Below are 26,348 nucleotides of genomic sequence, written 5' to 3' on the forward strand. Positions count from 1 at the left end.
TATAAACATAGTATATAAACAGTACGCTGAGGTCAGTGGTCAAGTGCGGTCATGGCGCTAAGCTCTTGGGAGTTAGCGTGGGCTGTTACCCATACCATGGCTTGTTGTAGTGCTTTAGAATCCCAGGAGATTCTATTTCTTCAGGAGGAAAATAGGAAGCTGAAGCTTCGCATAGATGAGTTTGGGAGTGAGTGTGAGAAGGATTTAGCTGGTAAGGTAGGAATGGTCACCAGCAGTGAGAGTGGCAGCCGCTTTAAGTGGCAAGTGGTTCACAGTTCAGGAAGAAGGAAGATGAGGAGAGTTAATAGAGAAGATGTGAAGGTAGGAAATCGATTCTCTGTTCTCCAAGACGAGTGTACTTCAGTGGTTAGTGAGGTTGAAGGTACCACTGATTCCCCTGCTAATCAAGGTAAGAATATTTTAATAGTAGGCGATTCTCAGGTAAGATATATGGACCGTGCATTTTGTAACAGAGACAGAAAGGTCAGACAGAGAGTGTGTCTTCCTGGAGCTGGTGTTGGCGACATAGTCAGCAGGTTGGATAATATTATGGCAGGTAATGGGAACAAGCCCATTATCTGTCTTAGTGCTGGGGGTAATGACATTGGGAAGGGCAGGAGAGAGGAGCTGATGGATAAGTACAGGTCAGCCATAGAAGTAGTTAGGTCTAAGGGAGGGATCCCAGTCATATGTAGCATCTTGCCTAGAAAGGGAGTGGGCAATGAATGGATGTCTAGGGCAATTGGTATAAATTGCTGGCTAGACAGGTACTGCAAGGAACTTGCAATCCCATTCATTGATAACTGGGACCTTTTCTTTGGCAAACGTGATATGTGTGCAAGGGATGGGGTTCATCTCTCTGAGGGTGGAGTGGTTGCATTAGCCAATTCGATTGAGAGGGTAATTGATGACTTGTCTAGGAATTTAAACTGATAGATTATAGAGGTATGGGTGTTTGTGGGAAACAATCAGGCTGCAGCATTAGGGTTAAAAACAGCAGTTATTACTGGGATACCTCAGGGATATGTTTAAAAGACAATATTCAAAATAAAGTTGCTAGTACTGGCACATCAATTGATCAACAAACAGAGAGAGATAGTAGAGGGCAACGAGTGACTAGCTCCCTTAAGGTTTACTATACAAATAGTAGGAGTCTAAGAAATAAGATAGATGAGCTAAAATTACTTGCAAGTTTAGGTAATATAGATATTATTGGTGTAACAGAGACCTGGCTCAACCTGAAAGAAAGAAATGCCTTCTGAATGCAACATACAGGGTTATAAACTATTCCACACTGATAGGGTCAACAGGAAGGGTGGTAGTGTGGCGATGTATGTCAGAGAAAATTTAAATTGTTGTCTCAGACATGATATAAGATTAGAAACATCGAACACAGAATCGGTTTGGCTTCAGTTTCTCGAGGGTTGTGCCAAATTAATTTTGGGTGTGATTTATAGGCCCCCAAACCTTGGTAGGGAGTGCAATAAGCTGTTATGGGACGAAATTCATAAGGCATCTAGATATGAAAATGTTGTGATAATGGGAGATTTTAACTTTTGACAAATTGACTGGAACAATATGACAGGAAATCTTGAGTCTAGTGACTTTCTTGATACGGTTCAGGACTGCTTTTTAGAACAGGTTGTGACAGAACCAACTAGAGGAAACAATCTGTTCAGGATTGCTTTTTAGAACAGGTTGTGACAGAACCAACTAGAGGAAACAATCTGCTTGACTTTGTTATTGCCAACTAAGATTCACTAATTAATAATCTTGAGGTTAATGATGAGCTTGGGGAAAGTGATCACAAATCACTTAGTTTCAATATATCATGGAATTACCCAGATAACTGTAATCAAATCTCTGTCCCAGATTTTCGCTTGGCCGACTTCATGGGACTGAAAAATTACTTGGGTGGGCTAAACTGGGATGTCCTGACTATGGGTCAGATAGGTGATCTTGGTTGCCAATATGACGTTTTTCAGAGCATAGTTCTAGCTGCCCAGACAACTTTTGTTCCGAGTAGGGAAATTAGATCTAATAAATGGATGAATAGATTAAAACATCTCATTGGTCAAAAGAGAGGCATATATAGGCATATAAAAAGAGGGGATGGGCAGTTAAGAAATCAATATATTCAATTAAAAAGAGAAATAAAAAATATAAGATTTACTGTGATGTCATTTGTTCACACTGAAACAGCCAAGCAATGGACCATTTCTCCTAGGTTGAGCTCTATTTCAAGGGACTTTTCATCATGAAAGCAATCAAAATCATATCTATTTCTGTAATATATCTTCCATTCTATCAAATGAGACCAAAAAAACGAGAATACAACCATAAAAACCATTCGAAATTACCACTAAGGGGTGGCTAATTGCTGAGAAGTGAACTCTATTATTTATGCTTAGATTTCTTTCATTTTTGGTGTACATTAAGAAACATCTTTCCATCATACATTGTCCAAGTTTCAATAAGATAGTCCAACAAACAAATGAGATACAATTCCCGAGATCAAGAGCAAGAGCCCCTCACCAGTGTCAAGGAACCTGCCTTGAGGTCTGGTCGCTTGTGGAAATTCTGCTCGCGTATGGAAGTAAAAAATCGACCCATCGACTGCTTGCACGTATTTGGAAAAACTCGCACATGGACACGCTCGCAAGTAGAGGTTCCACTGTACATACATAAATATGATAAATACACACCACAGTAGAATAAATAAGCATAAATATGAGATGTGGTAGCCAGACAACTTGTACAAGTGACGGCAATAATAACGTTTTCTCTAGTCCAACGTAAGAGAAAATGTGTAACTGGGGGTAACTGTAGAAAATTATTCCTTTCATATGCCTTCACTCAGAGTGTCATTTCTTCTAAAAAAAAATGGTGTTACATGAGAATGGGAGTGTTCCTCTTCATTTATTCTACCATATCAACGTAGAGACAACTCGTACACAATGTAACTTGTACACAAACCAGACGTGTTTGCTTGGTTTGTTTACAAAACTGGCGTTTGCCTGGTTTATTTATGTAACTCCACGAGTGTCCTCTCTCATGTACTCATTCTCTCTCTCTCTCATTTACTTGTTTTATCTCATTTACTCACCTCTGACCCTACAATAAGACTACAAATATTTTAAGGTAAGTAATGAGTGAACAGTATATGCATTTTTTCACTCTGGGACGCTTATGTGTCATAGAATATTGTGTGGGTGGAATGGCTTGGTATGGTAGCCCAGCTGGCTACCATACATACCACACTAGATTTCTTACAATAATACTACTCATCTCACTCTAGATTAAGACTACAAATATTTTAAGGCAAGTAATGAGTGAACTGTGTATTCATTTTATCACTCTGGGATGCTTAAATGTCATAGAATATTATGTGTGGGTGGGGTGGCCTGGTATGGTAGCCCGGCTGACTACCATACATACCACACTTGATGTCTTACAATAAATACTACTCATCTCACCCTAGATTAAGACTACAAATATTTTAAGGTAAGTAATGAGTGTACTATATGTGTATTTTACTTTTTTATTTTTTTTAATACGTGCATGCGTGAGCGTGTTTGATAGGAGTGAATGGAGACAAATGGTTTTTAATACTTGACGTGCTGTTGGAGTGTGAGCAAAGTAACATTTATGAAGGGATTCAGGGAAACCGGCAGGCCGGACTTGAGTCCTGGAGATGGGAAGTACAGTGCCTGCACTCTGAAGGAGGGGTGTTAATGTTGCAGTTTAAAAACTATAGTGTAAAGCACCCTTCTGGCAAGACAGTGATGGAGTGAATGATGGTGAAAGTTTTTCTTTTTCGGGCCACCCTGCCTTGGTGGGAATCGGCCAGTGTGATAATAAAAAAAAAAAAATTCTATTGCTATCTTAATATATATTAATGCACACTTGTTATCTATTTATATGCATATATAAGTGGAAAAAAAGGGTGTTCCACTTTATGGCGATTTCCGCTTTACGGTGGTAGCCTGGAACCTAACCTGCCATATAAGTGGGGCCCTACTGTACTGTTAAACATTTTGGGAATTTGCTGCTTAAAAGCTTAATTCTTTACTAATAAGCAAGGCCTCTCTTTTTAAAGTGGTTTATTAGTTTTTCTGCATTGTTTTTTTCCAGTAGTTTTACAAAAATGCTTGTCATCAATACTGGCCTATACAGTAGTATAGGCCAGTATTGATGACAAGCATTTATGTACAACTACTGGAAAAAGACACTGCAGAAAAACTAATAAACAACTTTGAAAAAAGTTTGCTTATTATTAAAAGAATTAAATTTTTGATCAGTAAATTCCCATACTTTACAATCAAATGCAGCTATTATGCTAAAAGAAAAGTCAGAATGTATTTAATTAGACTTTTGATAGAGCTCCTCATGTCTGATCTAGAAATTAATAATATGTACTGTATAGGAGAATGAAAGGCACACTATCACACTGTATGAGAGACTGAAAAGAAAATATAAATGGTGATAAGAGGAGAGCATATTGTATCCTCAAGGGGAAAATTTAACCAGCAGGTTGCTACAAACACAAATGCTTGCCCAAATGTTTCTAATTTTCATAACTCCTAGAGAAAATAAAAACTATATCATATTTGCAGTGAAAATCCTATCCAAAGTAAATAATAAAAAACAATTAAATCCCTTCAGAAGAAAATTATGGCTGATGCAATTTAATGCAGATACTGTACTACAAGTGCCATACAGTAATATAAATGAGATAAAGCAATGACAGGTTATATTTAGAATATACAGTACATTAGGTGTTAAAACACTGAAAGTATTTGATATGGGGGTGAGATTTAGAGGACTGTAATTACAGACTAAAAGAATGTCAAGAACACAAATGTAGCTGAGAGACAATCATATGCTACACTGGCAAGTTGCAAAATGTTGCAAAATGACCTTCAGATGTATGTACAGTGATGCATAAAGAATGATGAAAATGCTCTTCAGAATACATCACACCAAAATTGGAATTTAGAGAACAGTGGATATGTGGTATCTGCATAAAAGCAAAAAATTAGGACAATAGAAAAATATATAGACATGTTACAAAAATAGCTCTCAAAAGAAAAATAGTCACAAGTTGAACTGAAAACACTAAGAATACCCTTGTTGGCCAAAAGGAGGAACTAATGTTAGAGTACCTAAAATTAAGCACTCTAACATTGTACTCTATATGGAAAAAACACTACAGTATTGTAGTAGACTTGAAACAATACAGATATGTATCATACTGAGACCTCTATTTGAAAACTTAATTTTTTGACAATTACTGTAAAGTAACTCTCTCATTAAAGGATTTTGGACAAAAAAAAAAAAAAAACTTGCTAGACAAACATTGTAATTATCTGCCAAAATTAACAAAAGTTTATTATTCTGCATTTTGTCTGTAGAAATAGGATCTGCTAGTATTCCAAAGTACTGGACCAAGTCCGATAGCTTAAACATTTGTCCAGTACAGGCCAGAGTGGCCACATCCAGGACCTGTCCAAGTCATAGGCCACCCATGCCAGTTTATTGTTTGTGCTCACTCTCTCATACACTCATCCTTCAGTCTAATTTTCCCTGGATTTAAAGCACTTCATGTGGCTTTATTAACACAATAAGTAAAGAGCAATTAACAAAGGCTTTTAAAGCAAGTGGTGGTGCCAAAAGAAAACACGAGGTACTCAGAAATCCATGTCTTCTCAATCATCTACGTATTTTCAGCCATCTACATCTTCTCACCATATATGTACATTATTTTTGCTAGTAGAGCTTTACAGCTTCTCTGGCTCAAAATAAGAAACAGTGGAGCCTCTTTTTTCGGCCGCTACGTTTATCGGCCGATTCGTATTTAGGCCAGTTTTTCAGCAGAAATTTTGCTCTGTATTTCAGCCTTTGCCTTATATATTGGCTGTATTAGACTCGACAGCCCACCCCCATGGCGACGCCACGCATAGGTGAGTCAGTCTCCCTTTGTCTGTCGGTGAGTGAGCATATACTCCACGCATTCATCCAAACATTTCCTTAAAATTAATTGTTTTTGGTGTTTTTTTATTAAGTGCATGGGCCCCAAGAAAGTTCCTAGTAGAGTTCTTTTGGTAAAGAAAGTGAGAAACATGATGGAATTTAAAAAGGAAGTAATTGAAAAATATGAGACTGGTGTGCTGGTGCTCCAGCTTGCCAGGACATATGGCAAGAATAAATCAACAATCACTTCTATCCTGGCAAAGAAAGAATAAACCAAGGAAGCTTATGTGGCAAAAATGTTAACAAAAAAGAGATCACAAACAAATGAAGATGTGGAGAAGTTGTTGTTGTGGATCATGAAAAAACAGTTAGTGGGAGATAATGTTTCAGAGATGATCATTTGTGAAAAAGCAAGGCAGTTAAATGTGGATATCGTAAAGAAAATGCCTGGTACTAGTGATGATGTTAGCGAATTTAAGGCCAGCAGAGGCTGGTTTGAGAGATTTAAGAAGTGTAGTGGCATACACAGTGTTGTACGGCATGGCGAGGCTGCAAGTTCATACAAACCTGCGGCTCAAAAATTTGTGCAGGAATTCAAGGGGCACGTAGTGGCTGAAGAATTCCAACCCCAACAAGTGTTCAATTGTGATGAAACAGGCCTCTTTTGGAAGAAAATGCAAAGAGGACCTGCATCACATACAAGGAAAAGTCACTGCCAGGACACAAGCCTATGAAAGACAGGCTAACTATTTTGTTCTGTGCTAACTCGTGTATCACTCTGAAAATCCCAGTGTGTTCAAGAAAAACAGTGTCGTCAAGAGTAAATTGTGTGTGATGTGGAAAGCTAATCATAAGGCATGGGTCACGAGGCAACTTTTCATTGACTGGGTCCATAAAGTGTTTGGTCGAAGTGTGAAAAAATACCACTTGGAAAATAAATTGCCACTCAAGTGCCTCCTGGTTATGGACAATGCTCCTGCTCATCCTCCAAATTTGGTAGACCAACTGTCTAGGGTTTTCCGTTTTATAACAGTGAAGTTCTTGCCTCCTAACACCACTCCTCTCATCCAGCCCATGGACCAGCAGGTCATTTCTAACTTACCCTGACCCTGTCGACCTTCTGCCTGTTATGGAATCTATTGTGGCATTGGGGAAGTCCATGGGGTTGGATGTGAGTGGGGAGGATGTGGAAGAGTTGGTGGAGGACCACAGGGAAGAGTTAACCACTGAAGAGCTGCAAGACCTTCATCTGCAACAGCAACAGACCACAGCGGAAGAAACGGTTTCAGAGGAGGACGAAGAGAGAGGGGAAAATGTGCCTTCTTCAGTGATAAAGGACATTTGTGCAAAGTGGAATGAGGTGCAAACATTTGTAGAGAAATATCACCCTGACCAAGCTGAAACAAGCCATATCTGCAACGTGTTCAGTAGCAAAACCTTTTTCTATTTTAGGGAAATCTTAGAGACTCCAGAAACAAAGCACTCTGGACAGTTATTTTGTGTGACAGGGGTCCACTGACTCTCAAGCTGATCCTAGTGGCATTAAAAGACAAAGAAGGGAAGTAACCCCAGAGAGGGACTTGTTACCTAAAGTCCTTATGGAAGGGGATTCCCCTTCTGAACAATAATTCGCCCTCCCTCTCTCCTCCTCCCTGTCTTCCATTAGCCAACAAGAGTCTTCAATAAAGGTATGTAATAGTGATTTAAATTTTCTTAATTTATTTTATTTAGTTCTCATTGTTTTATGTATGTAAAGCTATAGTTAATCTTTAAAAAATGTACTTTTTTGTGAATATTTTTGGGTGTCTGAAACGGATTAATTGTATTTACATTAATTCTTATGGGAAATATTGCTTCGAATTTAGGCCGTTTCGAATTTAGGCCAACCTTCTGGAACGGATTATGGCCAAAAAACAAGGTTCCACTGTATTCTGAGTCACCACTATTGATCATAGCAGATTACACCTCATTTCTCCACCATGAAAAGGTAAGCAAGACTACTGTAAATTTTGTAGAGTACAGTGGACCCTTGCCTAACGAACGCATCGCAAAACGCTAAATCCGCCTAGCGATACATTTAAACGCAAAAATTTTGCCTTGGCTAGCGCTAAAAAACTCACCCAACGCGATTCGTTCCGTTCGAGACTCATCCACGTGTGGCCTGAGCGCGCCTCACTTGTCCCGTGGGTGACAGTGTTTACAAGCCAGCCACCGAGGTCGCACCCAAACATAAAATTAGAACATTTCATATTATCACAGAGTTTTTAGTGATTGCACCTGCAAAATAAGTCACCATGGGCCCCAAGAAAGCTTCTAGTGCCAACCCTACAGCAAAAAGGGTGAGAATTACTATGGATATGAAGAAAGAGATCACTGCTAAGTATGAAAGTCGAGTGTGTGTCTCCGAACTGGCCAGGTTGTACACAAAACCCCAATCAACCATCGCTACTACTGTGGCCAAGAAAACGGCAATCAAGGAAGCTGTTCTTGCCAAAGGTGCAACTTTGTTTTTGAAACAGAGATCGTAAGTGATAGAAGATGTTGAGAGACTGTTACTGGTGTGGATAAACGAAAAACAGATAGCAGGAGATAGCATCTCTCAAGCGATCATATGTGAAAAGGCTAGGAAGTTGCATGAGGATTTAATTAGAAAAATGCCTGCAACTAGTGGTGATGTGTGAATTTAAGGCCAGCAAAGGTTGGTTTGAGAGATTTAAGAAGCGTAGTGGCATACACAGTGTGATAAGGCATTGTGAGGCTGCCAGTTCGGACCAAAAAGCAGCTGAAAAATATGTGAAGGAATTCAAGGAGTACATAGACAGTGAAGAATTGAAACCTGAACAAGTGTTTAATTGTGATGAAACAGGCCTGTTTTGGAAGAAAATGCCAAGCAGGACCTACATTACTCAGGACGAAAAGGCACTCCCAGGACATAAGCCGTTGAAAGACAGGCTTACTCTGTTGATGTGTGCTAATGCTAGTGGTGATTGCAAAGTGAAGCCTTTATTGGTGTATCACTTTGAAACTCCCAGAGTGTTCAGGAAAAACAATGTCCTCAAGGCTAATTTGTGTGTGATGTGGAGGGCAAACAGTAAGGCATGGGTCACTAGAGACCTTTTCTATGACTGGTTACACCATGCATTTGCCCCCACTGTGAAAAATTACCTCCTGGAAAATAAATTGGACCTTAAGTGCCTCCTGGTATTAGACAATGCTCCTGGTCATCCTTCAGATGTGGCAGAGCAACTTTTTGGGGACATGAGCTTCATTAAGGTGAAGTTTTTGCCTCCTAATACCACTCCTCTCCTGCAGCCCATGGACCAGCAGGTCATTGCAAACTTCAAAAAACTCTTCACAAAAGCTGTTTGAAAGGTGCTTTGTAGTGACCTCAGAAACTCAGTTGACTCTAAGAGAGTTTTGGAGAGATCACTTTAGAATCCTCAATTGTGTAAACATTATAGGTAAGGCTTGGGAGGAAGTGACTAAGAGGACCTTGAACTCTGCTTGGAAGAAACTGTGGCCAGAATGTGTGGACAAAAGGGATTTTGAAGGATTTGACGCTAACCCTGAGAAGCCTATGCCAGTTATGGAATCAATTGTGGCATTGGGGAAGTCCTTAGGGTTGGAGGTTAGTGGGGAGGATGTGGAAGAGCTGGTGGAGGAGGACAATAAAGAACTAACCACTGATGAGCTGCAAGATCATCTTCAACAGCAAGAGGCCAGACCTGAGGAAACTGCTCCGGAGGAGGGGATAGAGAAATTGAAGAAGTTGTCTGCTTCAAAGATTACGGAAATGTGTACAATGTGGCTTAAAGTGCAAACCTTTTTTGATGAAAATCACCCTCACGCAGCTATTGCAAGCCATGCTGGTGACTATTACACTGACAATGTTGTGAAACACTTTAGGAACGTCATAAAGGAGCGGGAGGTACAGGCCTTTATGGACAGATATGTTGTGCGACAGAGGTCCAGCGACTCTCAAGCTGGTCCTAGTAGCATTAAAAGAAGAAGGGAAGTAACCCCGGAAAAGGACTTGACACCTCAAGTCCTAATGGAAGGGGATTCCCCGTCTAAACATTAACACCATCTACACTCTCCCCTCCTCCCATCAATCATCACCAGATCTTCAATAAAGGTAAGTGTCATGTAATTGTACATGTCTTCTTCAGTTTGTGTGTATTAAAATTAATATTTCATGTGGTAAAAATTTTTTTTTTTCATACTTTGGGGTGTCAGGAATGGATTAATTTGATTTCCATTATTTCTTATGGGGAAAATTAATTCAGCTAACAATAATTTCGCCTAATGCTGAGCTCTCTGGAATGGATTAATATCGTTAGGCGAGGGTCCACTGTATTATAAAATTACTATAGAATACAGTACTGTAGTGTAGTATTACAGGTTACAATATCCATAGACTTAGCGTCTGTTTTTCTTTAGCATCAGTGAACTAAGTCCACTACTTCAGAAGATAAGTGACAATATTAATTTCATAATTCAAGGGTTATGGACAATCTGCATGACTGTACACACCCTCCTCCGTATTAGTCTGTAATGAGAGGCTTTACTATACCATATTTAATTTTAAAAGAATTGTACATAGGAAAAACAATTAAATGTTAAATGGACCAACATATTTACTGCAATATATTTTAAACTAATACATATTTGTTTATGACTAGCTAAACTTGTGCATATATTCAGACAAGTTCATTTTGAAATCAAACGTGTCAGAGCAGTACCTTGCCCCAAAAGCCACCAGGGCAGGCCCCAGGAACCAGGCTCTGGCAGTGTCAGGGTTGATGTGGTAAGTCGAGTGTGGGGGCCTGGGTGGTGGTGGTGCTGGTAGGGGATGTGGTGGCAGCTGGTTGTAGGTGGGCATTAGCATTACCCACTCCTGCACAAAGGAATTCATGCCATTCGAATCACTAAATGAGCCTCCACACACTACCATTTGAACTTCTCACACCAGGCTCTGCTCAGCATCACCAAAGTTGTTGATACATTAAATTGAGTCAATTTTAAATGCCAATGCATGGAAGTAATACTTTTCCACTTTCAACAACAAATTTATATAACATATTAAACTGTATTTCTTGCTATATCAATAATAAATTACATAATTCATAAATGCCACTTACTCTATACAAAACAATTTTTTTCCAGAATGTATTAAAAGGAATTTGACTGGGAACACAACTTCCTGTTTCACTTAACACTGACTCACTGTCAGGCTCACTTTAGCTCATCACATGCAGTGTCCACACCACTTGATGCATGACACCATTTGTAGTTTACCCATCCAACAATTTTCACCAGTGCTTATTTTTTACCTAAAATAATTATTGACATTTGCTTATTTAAGCATCCAGGCTACCCTCTTGATGCAATATAAGGTATATATATATATATTTTTAATCATCAAAATTTTAACACCACTTTGTAGCACTGCTATGATTTATACAACATTTTACAATGTCATTTGACATCTTATAATTGCCCCAAATGTTCTGTATACTAAGGGGCTTTCTGCATGCACACCTAAATGTCATTTACCCTTGTACAAACACTGTACCATGCTGAAATAAAGATTCTTTAATCTTAAATAATGGATATGTTTAACTAACACACCAATCACCCGGTATGATTTTCTTCATACATTTCATCGCATATGATGATTTTTCACACGTGAGGTAATGAAATTTGTCAGCCTGAGTTGCATAACCAAGTAGGTTTAAAAATGTCAATATATGGCACATACAACTCTTCAAACACACAAACATGATGCAGGGCTGCAGATGAAAAACTGACAATGTATTTATATAGCATTTACAACATTGGATTTAGCATGTGTTATCTGTTGGTGGATATAGAGTGCACACAGTAGAGTACATATATTCAGAATTCAGTTTACTGGGGCAGTATTTGCATGCATTATTACTGTATCATCTTTCAAAACAAAGCATATGGATGAAATTTCGGTGGAAGGAAAATGTAAACAGTGACAAGATCCTATGCAGAGTAATAAAAATGAAGGCTGCAAAATTGAGTAAATGGAGTGATATACTGATGATAGGATTTGACAGATAAATGACATGTAATGAAAACAGAAGAAAGTGATAACAGGCATCAGTAAGAGGGATATACAAGTCTTCATGGACTAAAAGGTTATCACTACAATAAAATTATGTATGTTGGCAAACTATAAAACAGCCATCAGATACTGTAAATGAATTGAGAAATGCAATGAAAAACCCTATTCACAAAATCAGAATACCATGGACAAGAAAAAATAGAAAAAGACAATAACAAAGTTGCAAAATGCCTCCCAGTATAAAGCACATAGAGCCATATGAATGGGGCCTTCCTCTAAGATTCACAACCCCAAACAATAAGCAAAAATTGCTGGAGGCTGGAAAAAAAAAAAGTTTTCCTTAATGAATGTGTCTAAAATGCCTGATAACATTTTTACACTATCATGTATTAAGTGCTCAATACAGCTAGGCAAAAAAAAAAAAAAAAAGATAAAGTAAAATAAATACACAGTACATACAATACATACTTACCTTAAAATATGGTGCTGGTTGCTCTTCCCTTATGCAACTACAGTGGAACCCCGGTTTTCGTCTTTAATCCATTCCAGAAGGTCGGCCAAAAACCAAATTGTACGAAAACTGAAGTAATATTTCCTATAAGAGATAATGTAAATCCAATTCATCTGTTCCAGACACCCAAAAATGTGTTAGCAAAAAATACATTTTATAGAGAATAACTATAGTTTTACATACAGAAAACAATGAGAAATAAATAAATATAAATGACTAATGAAATGGATAAATGAAGATTTAACATCACTTTTACCTTTACTGAAGACTCTTGTTGGCGTATGGAAGACAGCGAGGAGGGGAGGGGGAGGAGATGTCACTGTTTGGAAGGGGAATCCCCCTACATAAGAACTTCGTGTATCAAAGCCCTATCCGGGGTTACTTCCCTTCTTTGTCTTTTACTGGCACTAGGACCAGCTTGAGAGTCACTGGACCCCCCCGTCCCACAAAAAATTTGTCCAGAGGCGCCTGTTTCTGGAGTCTCTTTTAAGATTTGCCTAAAACGGGACATGGCATTGTCACCGAAAGTGTTGCTGACATGGCTTGCAACAGCTTTGTTATAGTGATACTTCTTCACAAAACTTTGCACCTCAATCCACTTTGCACAGATGTCCTTAATCGCTGATGAAGGCACATTCTCCCCTCTCTCTTCCTTCTCATCAGAAGCAATTTCCTCAGCTAAGGCCTGTTACTGTTCCAGATGAAAGTCTTGTTTTGGATGAATGTGCAGAGTAATGCTCACTGAATGAGTAACAAAGGCAGACTGAGGCACAAACGTACGAGTGGCAGCGTCCCGCGGGCAAGTGGACGCATCTGGTAAGGACAATTTCCGAGCGGATGTAAGAAAACAGAGGGAAAATTTCACTGAAAAAACTAGTCGAAAACTGAACCGTATGATAATTGGACCGGACGAAAGCTGAGGTTCTACTATATTGCATGAAAATGGCATTAATGGCAGAAAAATGGTAAAAGTATAAAATATAATGAATAATAGCTGAATTGAAAGCCAATGAGAACATCGAACACCAAAAAGAGGGAGCTGTATGCACAGGGCCCTCCTGTAGTCTCCAAACAACTGAAGGGAGGTAAGAGGAATTCTCCTACCTTAATGAGGACATGCTATGGGAACCACAAGGCTCACTCTAGAGTCCAAATGACAAATCTCCAGACCAGTTTTCTGAAGTGTGCACAAACTTTAAGCTATTGCCCAGGATAACTCAAATATTTATTCTATTCATAAACTTAGTGTTTTAACCCTTTCACTGTCTCTCATGTACATAGAGCTATGTCACTGAAGCCAATGTTGCTTACGTAGATCTACGTCTTAATCAGTGTGCCCTTAAATATGCCGAGAGCAGTAAATTTTGGCATGGATACGAGAGAATGGGTCTGTGCAGTGGGTGTGCACAGTACAGTGGAACCTCTGTTGTCAAATGCACTACTTCTCGAACAAATCAGTTTTCAAACAAGGAATTCGAGAAAAATATGTCCTGGTTTTCATACATGTTCTTGGTTGTGAGCCAACAATGCTCCCAAAGTCAAAGTATTTAAAAAAAAATTTCTTATGACATGATAGAGAATCTTTTTCTGAAGGTAATGAAACCTATATACGAAATTTGATAACAATAAATAAAATGCTGAGAGGAATTGACAAGGTGGACAGAGACAGGATGTTTCGGAGATGGGACACAGCAACAAGGGGTCACAACTGGAAAGTGAAAACTCAAATGAGCCACAGTGATGTTAGGAAGTATTTCTTCAGTCACAGAGTTGTCAGGAAGTGGAATAGTCTGGAAAGTGAGGCAGTGGGGGCAGGTACCACACACAGCTTTAAGAAGAGGCATGATAAAGCTTTTGGAGCAGAGAGATAGTGGACCTAGTAACGACCTGTGGAGAGGTGGGGAACAGGAGCAATATGTATGTATGTATGTATGTATGTATGTATGTATGTATGTATGTGTATGTATGTATGTATGTATATATATGTATATATATATATATATATATATATATATATGTCGTGCCGAATAGGCAGAACTTGCCATCTTGGCTTAAATAGCAACGCTCATCTTGCCATATAGGACAAGCGAAAATTTGTGTATGCAATAATTTCGCCAAAATCATTCTGAACCTAACAAAAAAAATATATTTCACTGCGATTGTTTAGTATTTAATTATTGTAAACAAATCTAAAATATATTTAGTTGGGTTAGGCTAAAATAAATTGTTCTTGTTATAATAAGGTTAGGTAAGTTTTCTAAGATTCTTTTGGAGCAAAATTAAATTTTTTTACATTAACATTAATGAAAAAAATATATCTTTAAACGTATAAGAGAAAATTTTAGAAAGGACTTAATTTTAAATGAATTCTTGCTAATTGACCAGTTTTACATATTCGGCACGACATATATATATATATATATATATATATATATATATATATATATATATATATATATATATATATATATATATATACAGTGGACCCCCGCATAACGATGGCATCACATAGCGATTATTTCGCATACCGCTTACTTTAATTGCAAAAATTTTGCCTCGCATACCGCTTAAAAACCCGCTTACCGATTTTCGTCCGAGACGCTTCCAATGTGCGGCCTGAGCCACGCTCACATGTTCCGCCGGTGGCATTGTTTACCAGCCAGCCTCCGCAATAACATCCAAGCATACAATCGGAATATTTCGTATTATTACAGTGTTTTCGGTGCTGTTTCTGGAAAATAAGTGACCATGGGCCCCAAGAAAGCTTCTAGTGCCAACCCTGTGGTAAAAAGGGTGAGAATTAGTATGGAAATTAAGAAAGATTTTGAAGGGTTTGGGGCTAACCCTGAGAAGCCTATGCCAGTTGTGGAATCCATTGTGCCTACTTCAAAAATTAAGGAAATGTGTGCACAGTGGGTTGAACTGCAAACCTTTATGGATGAAAATCACCCTGACACAGCTGTTGCAAGCCGTGCTGGTGACTATTTCAATGACAATGTTGTGGCCCATTTTAGACAAATCGTAAAGGAACGGGAGGTACAGAGCTCTATGGACAGATTTGTTGTGCGACAGAGGTCCAGTGACTCTCAAGCTGGTCCTAGTGGCATTAAAAGAAGAAGGGAAGTAACCCCGGAAAAGGACTTGCTACCTCAAGTCCTAATGGAAGGGGATTCCCCTTCTAAACAGTAAGAAGATAATGCTCTCCCCTCCTCCCATCCCATCAATCATCACCAGATCTTCAATAAAAGTAAGTGTCATGTAAGTGTGCATGCCTTTTTCAGTTTGTGTGTATTAAAATTAACATTTCATGTGGTAAAAAAATTTTTTTTTCATACTTTTGGGTGTCTTGCACGGATTAATTTTATTTCCATTATTTCTTATGGGGAAAATTCATTCACATAACGATTATTTCGCATAACGATTACCCCTCTTGCACGGATTAAAATCGTTAACCGGGGGTCCACTGTATATATATATATATATATATATATATATATATATATATATATATATATATATATATATATATATGTGATTGCTCCTGTTCCCCACCTCTCCACAGGTCCTTACTAGGTCCACTATCTCTCTGCTCCAAAAGCTTTATCATGCCTCTTCTTAAAGCTGTGTGTGGTATCTGCCCCCACTGCCTCACTTTCCAGACTATTCTACTTCCTGACAACTCTGTGACTGAAGAAATACTTCCTAACATCACTGTGGCTCATTTGAGTTTTCACTTTCCAGTTGTGACCCCTTGTTGCTGTGTCCCATATCTATCTATCTATCTATCTATCTATCTCTCTCTCTCTCTCTCTCTCTCTCTCTCTCTCTCTCTCTCACACACACACACACACACACACACACACACACCAACACACACACACACACACACACACACCAACACACACACACACACACCAACACACACACACATCACAGTGGGCACCTGTGACGAGCGGGGTCCCACAGGGGTCGGCCCTAGGACCAGTGCTATTTTTGGTATATGTGAACGACATGATGGAAGGGTTAGACTCAGAAGTGTCCCTGTTTGCAGATGATGTGAAGTTAATGAGGAGAATTAAATCTGATGAGGACCAGGCAGGACTTCAAAGAGACCTGGACAGACTGGACACCTGGTCCAGCAAATGGCTTCTCGAATTTAATCCTGCCAAATGCAAAGTCATGAAGATAGGGGAAGGGCACAGAAGACCACAGACAGAGTATAGGCTAGGTGGCCAAAGACTGCAAACCTCACTCAAGGAGAAAGATCTTGGGGTGAGTATAACACCGAGCATGTCTCCGGAAGCACACATTAATCAGATAACTGCTGCAGCATATGGGCGCCTGGCAAACCTGAGAACAGCATTCCGATACCTTAGTAAGGAATCATTCAAGCCACTGTACACCGTGTACGTCAGGCCCATACTGGAGTATGCAGCACCTGTTTGGAACCCGCACTTGATAAAGCACGTCAAGAAACTAGAGAAAGTACAAAGGTTTTGCGACAAGGTTAGTTCCAGAGCTAAGGGGAATGTCCTATGAAGAAAGATTAAGGGAAATCGGCCTGACGACACTGGAGGACAGGAGGGTCAGGGGAGACATGATAACGACATATAAAATACTGCGTGGAATAGACAAGGTGGACAAAGACAGGATGTTCCAGGGAGGGGACACAGAAACAGAGGCCACAATTGGAAGTTGAAGACACAAATGAGTCAGAGAGATAGTAGGAAGTATTTCTTCAGTCATAGAGTTGTAAGGCAGTGGAATAGCCTAGAAAATGACATAGTGGAGGCAGGAACCATACACAGTTTTAAGACGAGGTTTGATAAAGCTCATGGAGCGGGGAGAGAGAGGGCCCAGTAGCAACCGGTGAAGAGGCGGGGCCAGGAGCTAAGACTCGACCCCTGCAACCACAAATAGGTGAGTACAAATAGGCGAGTACACACACACACACCAACAAACACACACCAACAAACACACACCAACAAACACACACCAACAAACACACACACAGTGAGGAAGACTAGGAAGGAAGCTAGAAGAGCTTGGAAGATACTGAGAGAGTACAAAAATAAAGGGAGGAATGGGAGGAAATGAGAAAGAAGAGCAAAATAACCCAGACACAGGTGGAAGGGCAAACACACCCCCAGAAACACCCGCAGAAGGACTCCAACCATGGCAACTCCAAGGCAACTGAACAATCTAAACCAACAATCACACACTGATCCCCCTGTCCCCACCCCCACACCACGAAACCCACCCCTACAGCAACCCCCTATGGGAACTCTGCCCCCACCCCCACCACAACCCTCCATAGGCCTCAGCCAGGGCTCCCTCTCACCCAACCCCAATATTCTCCCAGGACCACAGTTTTAGAAAAGAAGCTGAAGGTTTGGTACACAAATGCGGATGGAATAACAAATAAATATGAGGAGTGGCATGAAAGAATCAATGATAAGTCCCCAGACATCATAGCAATCACAGAAATGAAACTCACTGAAACAATAACAGATGCAATCTTCCCACCAGGATATCAGATCCTGAGAAAAGAGAGGAGCAGAGGGGGAGGAGTTGTACTGCTCGTAAAAAAATGATGGAAATTTGAGGAAATGGGAGGCATGGACGAGATTGGAGAAAGGGAATACATAGTAGGTACACTTCAGTCTGGGGAACATAAGGTAGTCATTGCAGTGATGTATAATCCACCACAAAACTGCAGGAGACCAAGAGAGGAATATAAAGAGAGCAACAGAGCAATGGTGGACACACTTGCTGAGGTGGCAAGAAGAGCTCAGTCGAGCAGAGCAAAGTTATTGGTTATGGGCGACTTCAACCACAGGGAGATTGATTGGGAAAACCTGGAGCCACATGAAGGCCCCAAAACATGGAGAGCCAAGATGATGGATGTGGTACTGGAAAACCTCATGCATCAACATGTTAAGGACACTACCAGAGAGAGAGAGGGTAGGATGAACCAGCAAGACTGGACCTTGTGTTCACTCTGAGCAGTTCAGATATTGAGGACATCAAATATGAGAGGCCCCAAGGAGCTAGTGACCACGTGGTTCTGTGATTTGAATACACAGAGTTGCAAGTGGAGAGAGTAACAGGAGTTGAATGAGAAAAAAAAGACTATAAAAGGGGGGACTACACAGGTTTGAGGAACTTCCTACAGGAGGTTCAGTGGGACAGAGAACTGGTAGGAAAGTCAGTAAAGGAAATGATGAAATAGGTAACAACAAAATGCAAAGAGGCAGAGGAAAGATTTGTTCCCAAGGGCAGTAGAAATAATGTGAAGACAAGAACAAGCCCCTGGTTTACCCGAAGGTGTAGGGAGGCAAAAACTAAGTGCACTAGAGAATGGAAAAAGTACAGAAGGCAAAAAACACAGGAAAATAAGGAGATTAGTCGAAGAGCCAGGAACAATTATGCACAGGTAAGGAGGGAGGCCCAGAGACAGTACGAGAACAACACAGCATCGAAAGTCAAGTCTGACTGTATAGCTACATCAAGAGGAAGACAACAGTCAAAGACCAGGCGATCAGAAAAGAAGGTGGGGAACTCACAAGAAACGATCATGAGGTATGCAAGGAGCTAAACAGGAGATTTAAGGAAGTCTTTACAGTAGAGACAGGAAGGGCTCTGGGAAGACAGCACAGAAGGAACGCCAACAGGGAATATACCAACAAGTGTTGGATGACATACAATGGAGGAGGTGGTGCAGAAGCTGCTAAGTGACCTTGATACCTCAAAGGCAATGGGATCGGACAACATCTCCCCGTGGGTCCTTAGAGAAGGAGCAGAGAGGCTGTGTGTGCCACTAACCACAATCTTCAATACATCCCTTGAAACTGGGCAACTACCTGAGGTATGGAAGATGGCAAATGTAGTCCCCATTTTTAAGAAAGGAGACAGAAACAAGGCACTAAACTACAGACCAGTGTCTCTGACATGTATAGTATGCAAAGTCGTGGACAAGATTATCACGATAACCAGCACAGATTCACGGAAGGCAAATCCTGTATCACAAACCTTCTGGAGTTTTATGACAAGGTAACAGAAGTAAGATACAAGAGAGAGGGGTGAGTTGATTGCATTTTCCTGGTCTGTAGGAAGGCCTTTGACACAGTTCCTCACATGAGATTAGTGCAGAAGCTGGAGGATCAGGTGCATATAACAGGAAGGGCACTGCAATGGATCAGAGAATACCTAACAGGGAGACAACAAGTCACAGTACGTGATGAGGTATCACAGTGGGCACCTGTGATGAGCGGGGTCCCACAGGGGTCAGTCCTAGGACCAGAGCTATTCATGGTATATGTGAATGACATGATGGAAGGGATAGACTCAGAAGTGTCCCTGTTCACAGATGATGTGAAGTTAATGAGCAGAATTAGATCAGATGATCAGGCAGGACTACAAAGAGACCTGGACAGGCTGAACACATGGTCCAGCAATTGGCTTCTTGAATTCAACCCTGCCAAATGCAAAGTCATGAAGATTGGGGAAGGACAAAGAAGACTGCATACAGAGTATAGGGTAGGTGGCCAAAGACTGCAGACCTCACTCATGGAGAAAGATTTTGTGGTGAGCATAACACCGAGCACGTCTCCGGAAGCACACATCAACCAGATAACTGTTGCAGCATATGGGCGCCTGGCAAACCTGAGAATAGCATCCCATTACCTTAGTAAGAAATCGTTCAAGACACTACACTGTGTACGTCAGGCCCATACTGCAGCAGGCAGCACCTGTTTGGAACCTACACCTGGTCAAGCACGTCAAGAAATTAGAGAAAGTACAAAGGTTTGCAACAAGTTAGTTCCGGAGCTCAGAGGAATGTCCTACGAAGAAAGGTTGAGGGAAACTGGCCTGACGACGATGGAGGACAGGGAAGACATGATAACGACATATAAAATACTGCATGGAATAGATAAGGTGGACAGAGAGAGGATGTTCCAGAGAGGGGACACAGAAACAAGGGGTCACAACTGGAAGCTAAAGACTCAGACGAGTCAAAGGGATGTTAGGAAGTACTTCTTCAGTCATAGAGTTGTCAGGAAGTGGAATAGTCTAGCAAGTGATGTAGTAGAGGCCAGAACCATACACAGCTTTAAGACGAGGTATGACAAAGCTCAGGAAGCAGAGAGAGAGAACTTAGTAGCGATAAGTGAAGAGGCAGGGCCAGGAACTGAGTCTCGACCCCTGCAACCATAATTAGGTGAATACAATTAGGTGAGTATACACACACACACCAACACACACACACACACACACACACACACACACCAACACACACACACCAACACACACACCACCACACAAACACCAACACACACACACACACACACACACACACACCAACACACACACCAACACACACACACACCAACACACACACACACACCAACACACACAACACACCAACACACACACACAACACACACCAACACACACACACAACACACACCAACACACACACACAACACACACCAACACACACACACACACACCAACACACACACATACACACACACACACACACACACACACATATGCCTGCACATACAACAGGCCTAGTGTCTAATCGACATGTGCCTAGGACCAAATGGTAACTAACACACACACACACACACACACACACACACACACACACACACACACACACACACACCAACACACACACCAACACACACACACACACACCAACACACACACACACACCAACACACACCAACACACACACACCAACACACACACACAAACACAAACACACCAACACACACACACACACACCACACACCAACACACACACACACACACCAACACACACACTGGAGGACCAAGCAGGGATAACAGGGAAGGCACTGCAATGGATCAGGGAATACTTGTCAGGAAGACAGCAGCGAGTAATGGTACGTGGTGAGGTGTCAGAGTGGGCACCTGTGACCAGCGGGGTCCCACAGGGATCAGTCCTAGGACCAGTGCTGTTTCTGGTATTTGTGAACGACATGACAGAAGGAATAAACTCCGAGGTGTCCCTGTTTGCAGATGACGTGAAGTTGATGAGAAGAGTTCAGTCGATCGAAGACCAGGCAGAACTACAAAGGGATCTGGATAGGCTGCAGACCTGGTCCAGCAACTGGCTCCTGGAGTTCAATCCCACCAAGTGCAAAGTCATGAGGATTGGGGAAGGGCAAAGAAGACCGCAGACGGAGTACAGTCTAGGGGGCCAGAGACTACAAACATCACTCAAGGAAAAAGATCTTGGGGTGAGTATAACACCAGGCACATCTCCTGAAGCGCACATCAACCAAATAACTGCTGCAGCATATTTGGCGCCTAGCAAACCTCAGAACAGCATTCCGACATCTTAATAAGGAATCGTTCAGGACCCTGTACACTGTGTACGTTAGGCCCATATTGGAGTATGCGGCACCAGTTTGGAACCCACACCTAGCCAAGCATGTAAAGAAACTAGAGAAAGTGCAAAGGTTTGCAACAAGACTAGTCCCAGAGTTAAGAGGTATGTCCTATGATGAGAGGTTAAGGGAAATCAACCTGACGACACTGGAGGACAGGAGAGATAGGGGGGACATGATAACGACTTACAAAATACTGAAAGGAATTGACAAGGTGGACAAAGACAGGATGTTCCAGAGACTGGACACAGCAACACGGGGACACAGTTGGAAGCTGAAGACACAGATGAATCAAAGGGATGTTAGGAAGTATTTCTTCAGCCACAGAGTAGTCAGGAAGTGGAATAGTTTGGGAAGCGATGTAGTGGAGGCAGGATCCATACATAGCTTTAAGCAGAGGTACGATCAAGCTCATGGTTCAGGGAGAGTGACCTAGTAGCGACCAGTGAAGAGGCGGGGCCAGGAGCTTGGACTCGTCCCCTGCAACATCAACTAGGTGAGTACAACTAGGTGAGTACACACACACACACACACACACCAACACACACAACACACACACACACACACCAACACACACTAACACACACACACACACACACACACACCAACACACACCAACAACACACACACACACCAACAACACACACACACACCAACACACACACACAACACACACACACACACACACACACACACACACACACACACACACACACACCAACACACACACACAACACACACACACACACACACACACACACACACACACACACACACACACACACACACCCCAACACACACACATACAACAGGCCTAGTGTCTAATCGACATGTGCCTAGGACCAAATGGTAACTAACACACACCAACACACACACACCAACACACACACACACCAACACACACACACACACCAACACACACACACACCAACACACACACACACACCAACACACACACACACACACACACCAACACACACACACACACACACACATATGCCTGCACATACAACAGGCCTAGTGTCTAATCGACATGTGCCTAGGACCAAATGGTAACTAACACACACACACACACACACACACACACACACACACCAACACACACACACACCAACACACACACACACCAACACACACACACACCAACACACACCACACACCAACACACACACACACACCAACACACACCACACACCAACACACACACACACACACCAACACACACACACACACACACCAACACACACACACACACACACCAACACACACACACACACAAACACACACACACACACACACACACATACGCATGCACATACAACAGGCCTAGTGTCTAATCGACATGTGCCTAGGACCAAATGGTAACTAACACACCAACACACACACACCAACACACACACACCAACACCAACACACACACACACACACACACACACACACATATGCATGCACATACAACAGGCCTAGTGTCTAATCGACATGTGCCTAGGACCAAATGGTAACACACACACACACACCAAAACACACACACACACACACACACACACACACACACACACACACACACACCAACACACACACACACACACACACAAGGCAGGACTACAGTGGGATCTGGACAGGATGCATGCCTGGTCCAGCAACTGGCTCCTGGAGTTCAATCCCCACCAAGTGCAAAAAAGACCACAGAGTACAACCAGAGACTACAAACCTCACTCAAGGAAAAGGATCTTGGAGTGTGTGTAATAACGAGCACATCTCCTGAGGCATACATCAACCAAATAGCTGCTGCAACATATGGGCAACTAGCGAACCTAAGAGTGGCATTCCGGCATCTCAGTAAGGAGCCGTTTTGGACCCTGTGCATCAGGCCCATATTAGACTATGCAGCTCCAGTTCGGAACCCACACCTGGCCAAGCACTTCAGGAAACTAGAGAAAGTGCGAAAGTTTGCAATGAGACTAGTCCCAGAGAAAAGTAAGGAAACTCGACCTGACGACACTGGAGGACAGCAGGGACATGATAACAACATATAAAATATTGAGAGGAATCGACAAGGTAGACAGGGACAGGATGTTCCAGAGATGGGACACAGCAACAAGCAAGGGGTCACAATTGGAAGTTGAAGATTGAGATGAGTCACAGGAATGTTAGGAAGTATTTCTTCAGTCACAGAGTTGTCAGGAAGTATAAAAGTCTGGAAAGTGGGATAGTGGAGGCAGGTACCATACACAGCTTTAAGAAGAGGTATGATAAAGCTCATGGAGCAGAGAGAGAGTGGCCCTAGTAGCCATCAGTGAAGAGGCAGGGTCAGGAGTTGTGATTCGGCCCCTGCAACCATAATTAGGTACGTGTACACACACACACACACACACACACACACACACACACCCAAGACAAGAATGAAATGGTACCAGGGACTCGAGGCAAAACTGCAAGCACTAGGAGTTGCAAGCCCTGCGATTTGCCTCTTAGTGATTACCTTCAAGGTAGATCTCTGGAGTAGTTCTCAATGGGACAGAGTCAACAAGACATATTACTGATGCCAGTGTTCCACACAGAAATGTACTTGGGCCATTGTTATGGAATGTCTACCCCAGTGATTTTCTTCAACCAGAATCATGTGTAAATACTACCAACTGTGTTCTGACATTTGCTTTTTCAAGGGAGGAAATGCCTGCTGTCCTCAGTTACATCAATCACCAGCTTACAACTATATTAGACTGGGGAAAACGATAGGGGGTTACATTTGCTTCTGAGAAAACACAAATGATCTCTAGGCACCATGATGGTAATACTGGAGCAGTGGTAAGAATGAATGGGAGTGTTTTAACTCTGGGATGAGGTGGATATCCTTGGGGTGAAATTTGATTTCAAACTGACAAAGAGCCACGTAGTAAATCTTGTAAACAAGGCGACCAGGAAGTTTACAGCACATAAAGGTATCTCGCATCTGCTCCACAGTAGAGGTTGTTGCAAGACTGTATGAGGTACACGTGCGCTCACACCTTGAGTATGTTCCACTTGAATTGTCTGCCCCCCCCCCATCTCAACTACGACTTCCTGACAACAGAGAGCACAACAAGCAAGACGACTCATCTGTTGTCTGGACCCGGCCTGGACAGACTTCTGCACAAGACGAGCAGTAAACAGTAACTACTAACTATAGTCTGGTTATACCCTTCTCAAAAAATCATTTCATCTTAGATAATTCATTCCTAGAATGACTGGAGTCTGGAACATGTTTATACAGCATAAAGACATCGATGGAACAAAGTCGGTTGACCAAATGAAATCGCTGGCCCACAGATGGCTCCAATTTCATCCGATTTCCTATCTGTATATTTTCTAACAATAAAGAGGCTTTAAAATGAGTTACGGTAGGTTACAGCTCTTAGCTTGTAAATAAAGGAAGGAACTCATATCCTAACACTGTAAAGCCGTTGTGTAAAAAAAAAGATAGATAGATAGAGAGAGAGAGAGAGAGAGAGAGAGAGAGAGAGAGAGGCAGGGTTGAGAGAGAGAGAGAGGCAGGCAGGGTTGAGAGGAGAGACGGGGGGGGGGGGGGGGAGTCCAAGCGCCACGTGGGAGTTAATGTCAAACACTGAGGGTTATGACGTCACAATATCCTCTTCGCCATTCTCTAGTCTGGTAGCTCAGCTCTAGCTGACACATTTCACTACCTCGTGTACGAAACACATTATGTATGTAAAGGAAACGCTGCTAGCTTTTGTTCTAAGCCTGTAACTATTGTAAAGAATATGGTGGCCACACACTGAGAGTGTACCCAACCGGTCTTTGGATCGATCCTCACCCAAGACAAGGATAAGCAAATCTCATTCCTGTGTCCATGAGGAATAGTTACTTGCTTCCCTTGTTCAGTAAACATTAAACAGTACTTAGCTGTTAGGGAACGTTTGAATTATTAGGGAAAAACAATGAATAAACTGTAATTGTGTAAGAAACCTCCGCTGTGCTGAACGGGGAGGACGTACTGGCAAAAGTTATCTGCACAATGATGTGTATCTAATAAAGACAGTTAATCAGTTAACTGTCCCTATTCCAAACACGGTTCGTGTTTGGAATAGGGAGAATCCGTGGGACGCATGGTGGTGGTCGCTGAGCAAGTTGTTATAATCCATCACAACAAAGTAACTAGATACTCGAGGATAACTATTTCTGGCGTCAAAAATAAATAAAAAATGAGGCCAATTTTTATTTATTATTATTATTAGTAGTAGTAGTAGTAGTATTACTGGGGAGACCGAACTGTGACGCTATTACCAGTACACCAGTAACAGTCACTGGTGTACTGGCAACTGCATTCACACTGCTATGTTCAGTTTTT

General features: G+C 41.6%; 1 protein-coding gene across 8 annotated transcripts in view; it reads right to left on the reverse strand.

The window, feature by feature from the left end:
- The window catches only part of gus (splA/ryanodine receptor domain and SOCS box containing gustavus), an 843,229-nt gene that overhangs the window by 306,681 nt on the left and 510,200 nt on the right, over nucleotides 1-26,348 (reverse strand). Inside the window, exon 1 of one of the 8 annotated variants that reach the window (XM_053772373.2) lies at nucleotides 10,716-10,965. The exons of the other annotated variants lie outside the window; for them this stretch is intronic. Within the exon in view, the coding sequence (XP_053628348.1) occupies nucleotides 10,716-10,927 (212 nt within the window). The 5' untranslated portion in view covers nucleotides 10,928-10,965. Of the gene's footprint in view, nucleotides 1-10,715; nucleotides 10,966-26,348 lie in introns of those variants that run through there. 8 annotated transcript variants of the gene reach the window in all.

This window comes from Cherax quadricarinatus, chromosome 23 (genome assembly GCF_038502225.1).
Source record: "Cherax quadricarinatus isolate ZL_2023a chromosome 23, ASM3850222v1, whole genome shotgun sequence".
Classification (NCBI taxonomy): domain Eukaryota; kingdom Metazoa; phylum Arthropoda; class Malacostraca; order Decapoda; family Parastacidae; genus Cherax; species Cherax quadricarinatus.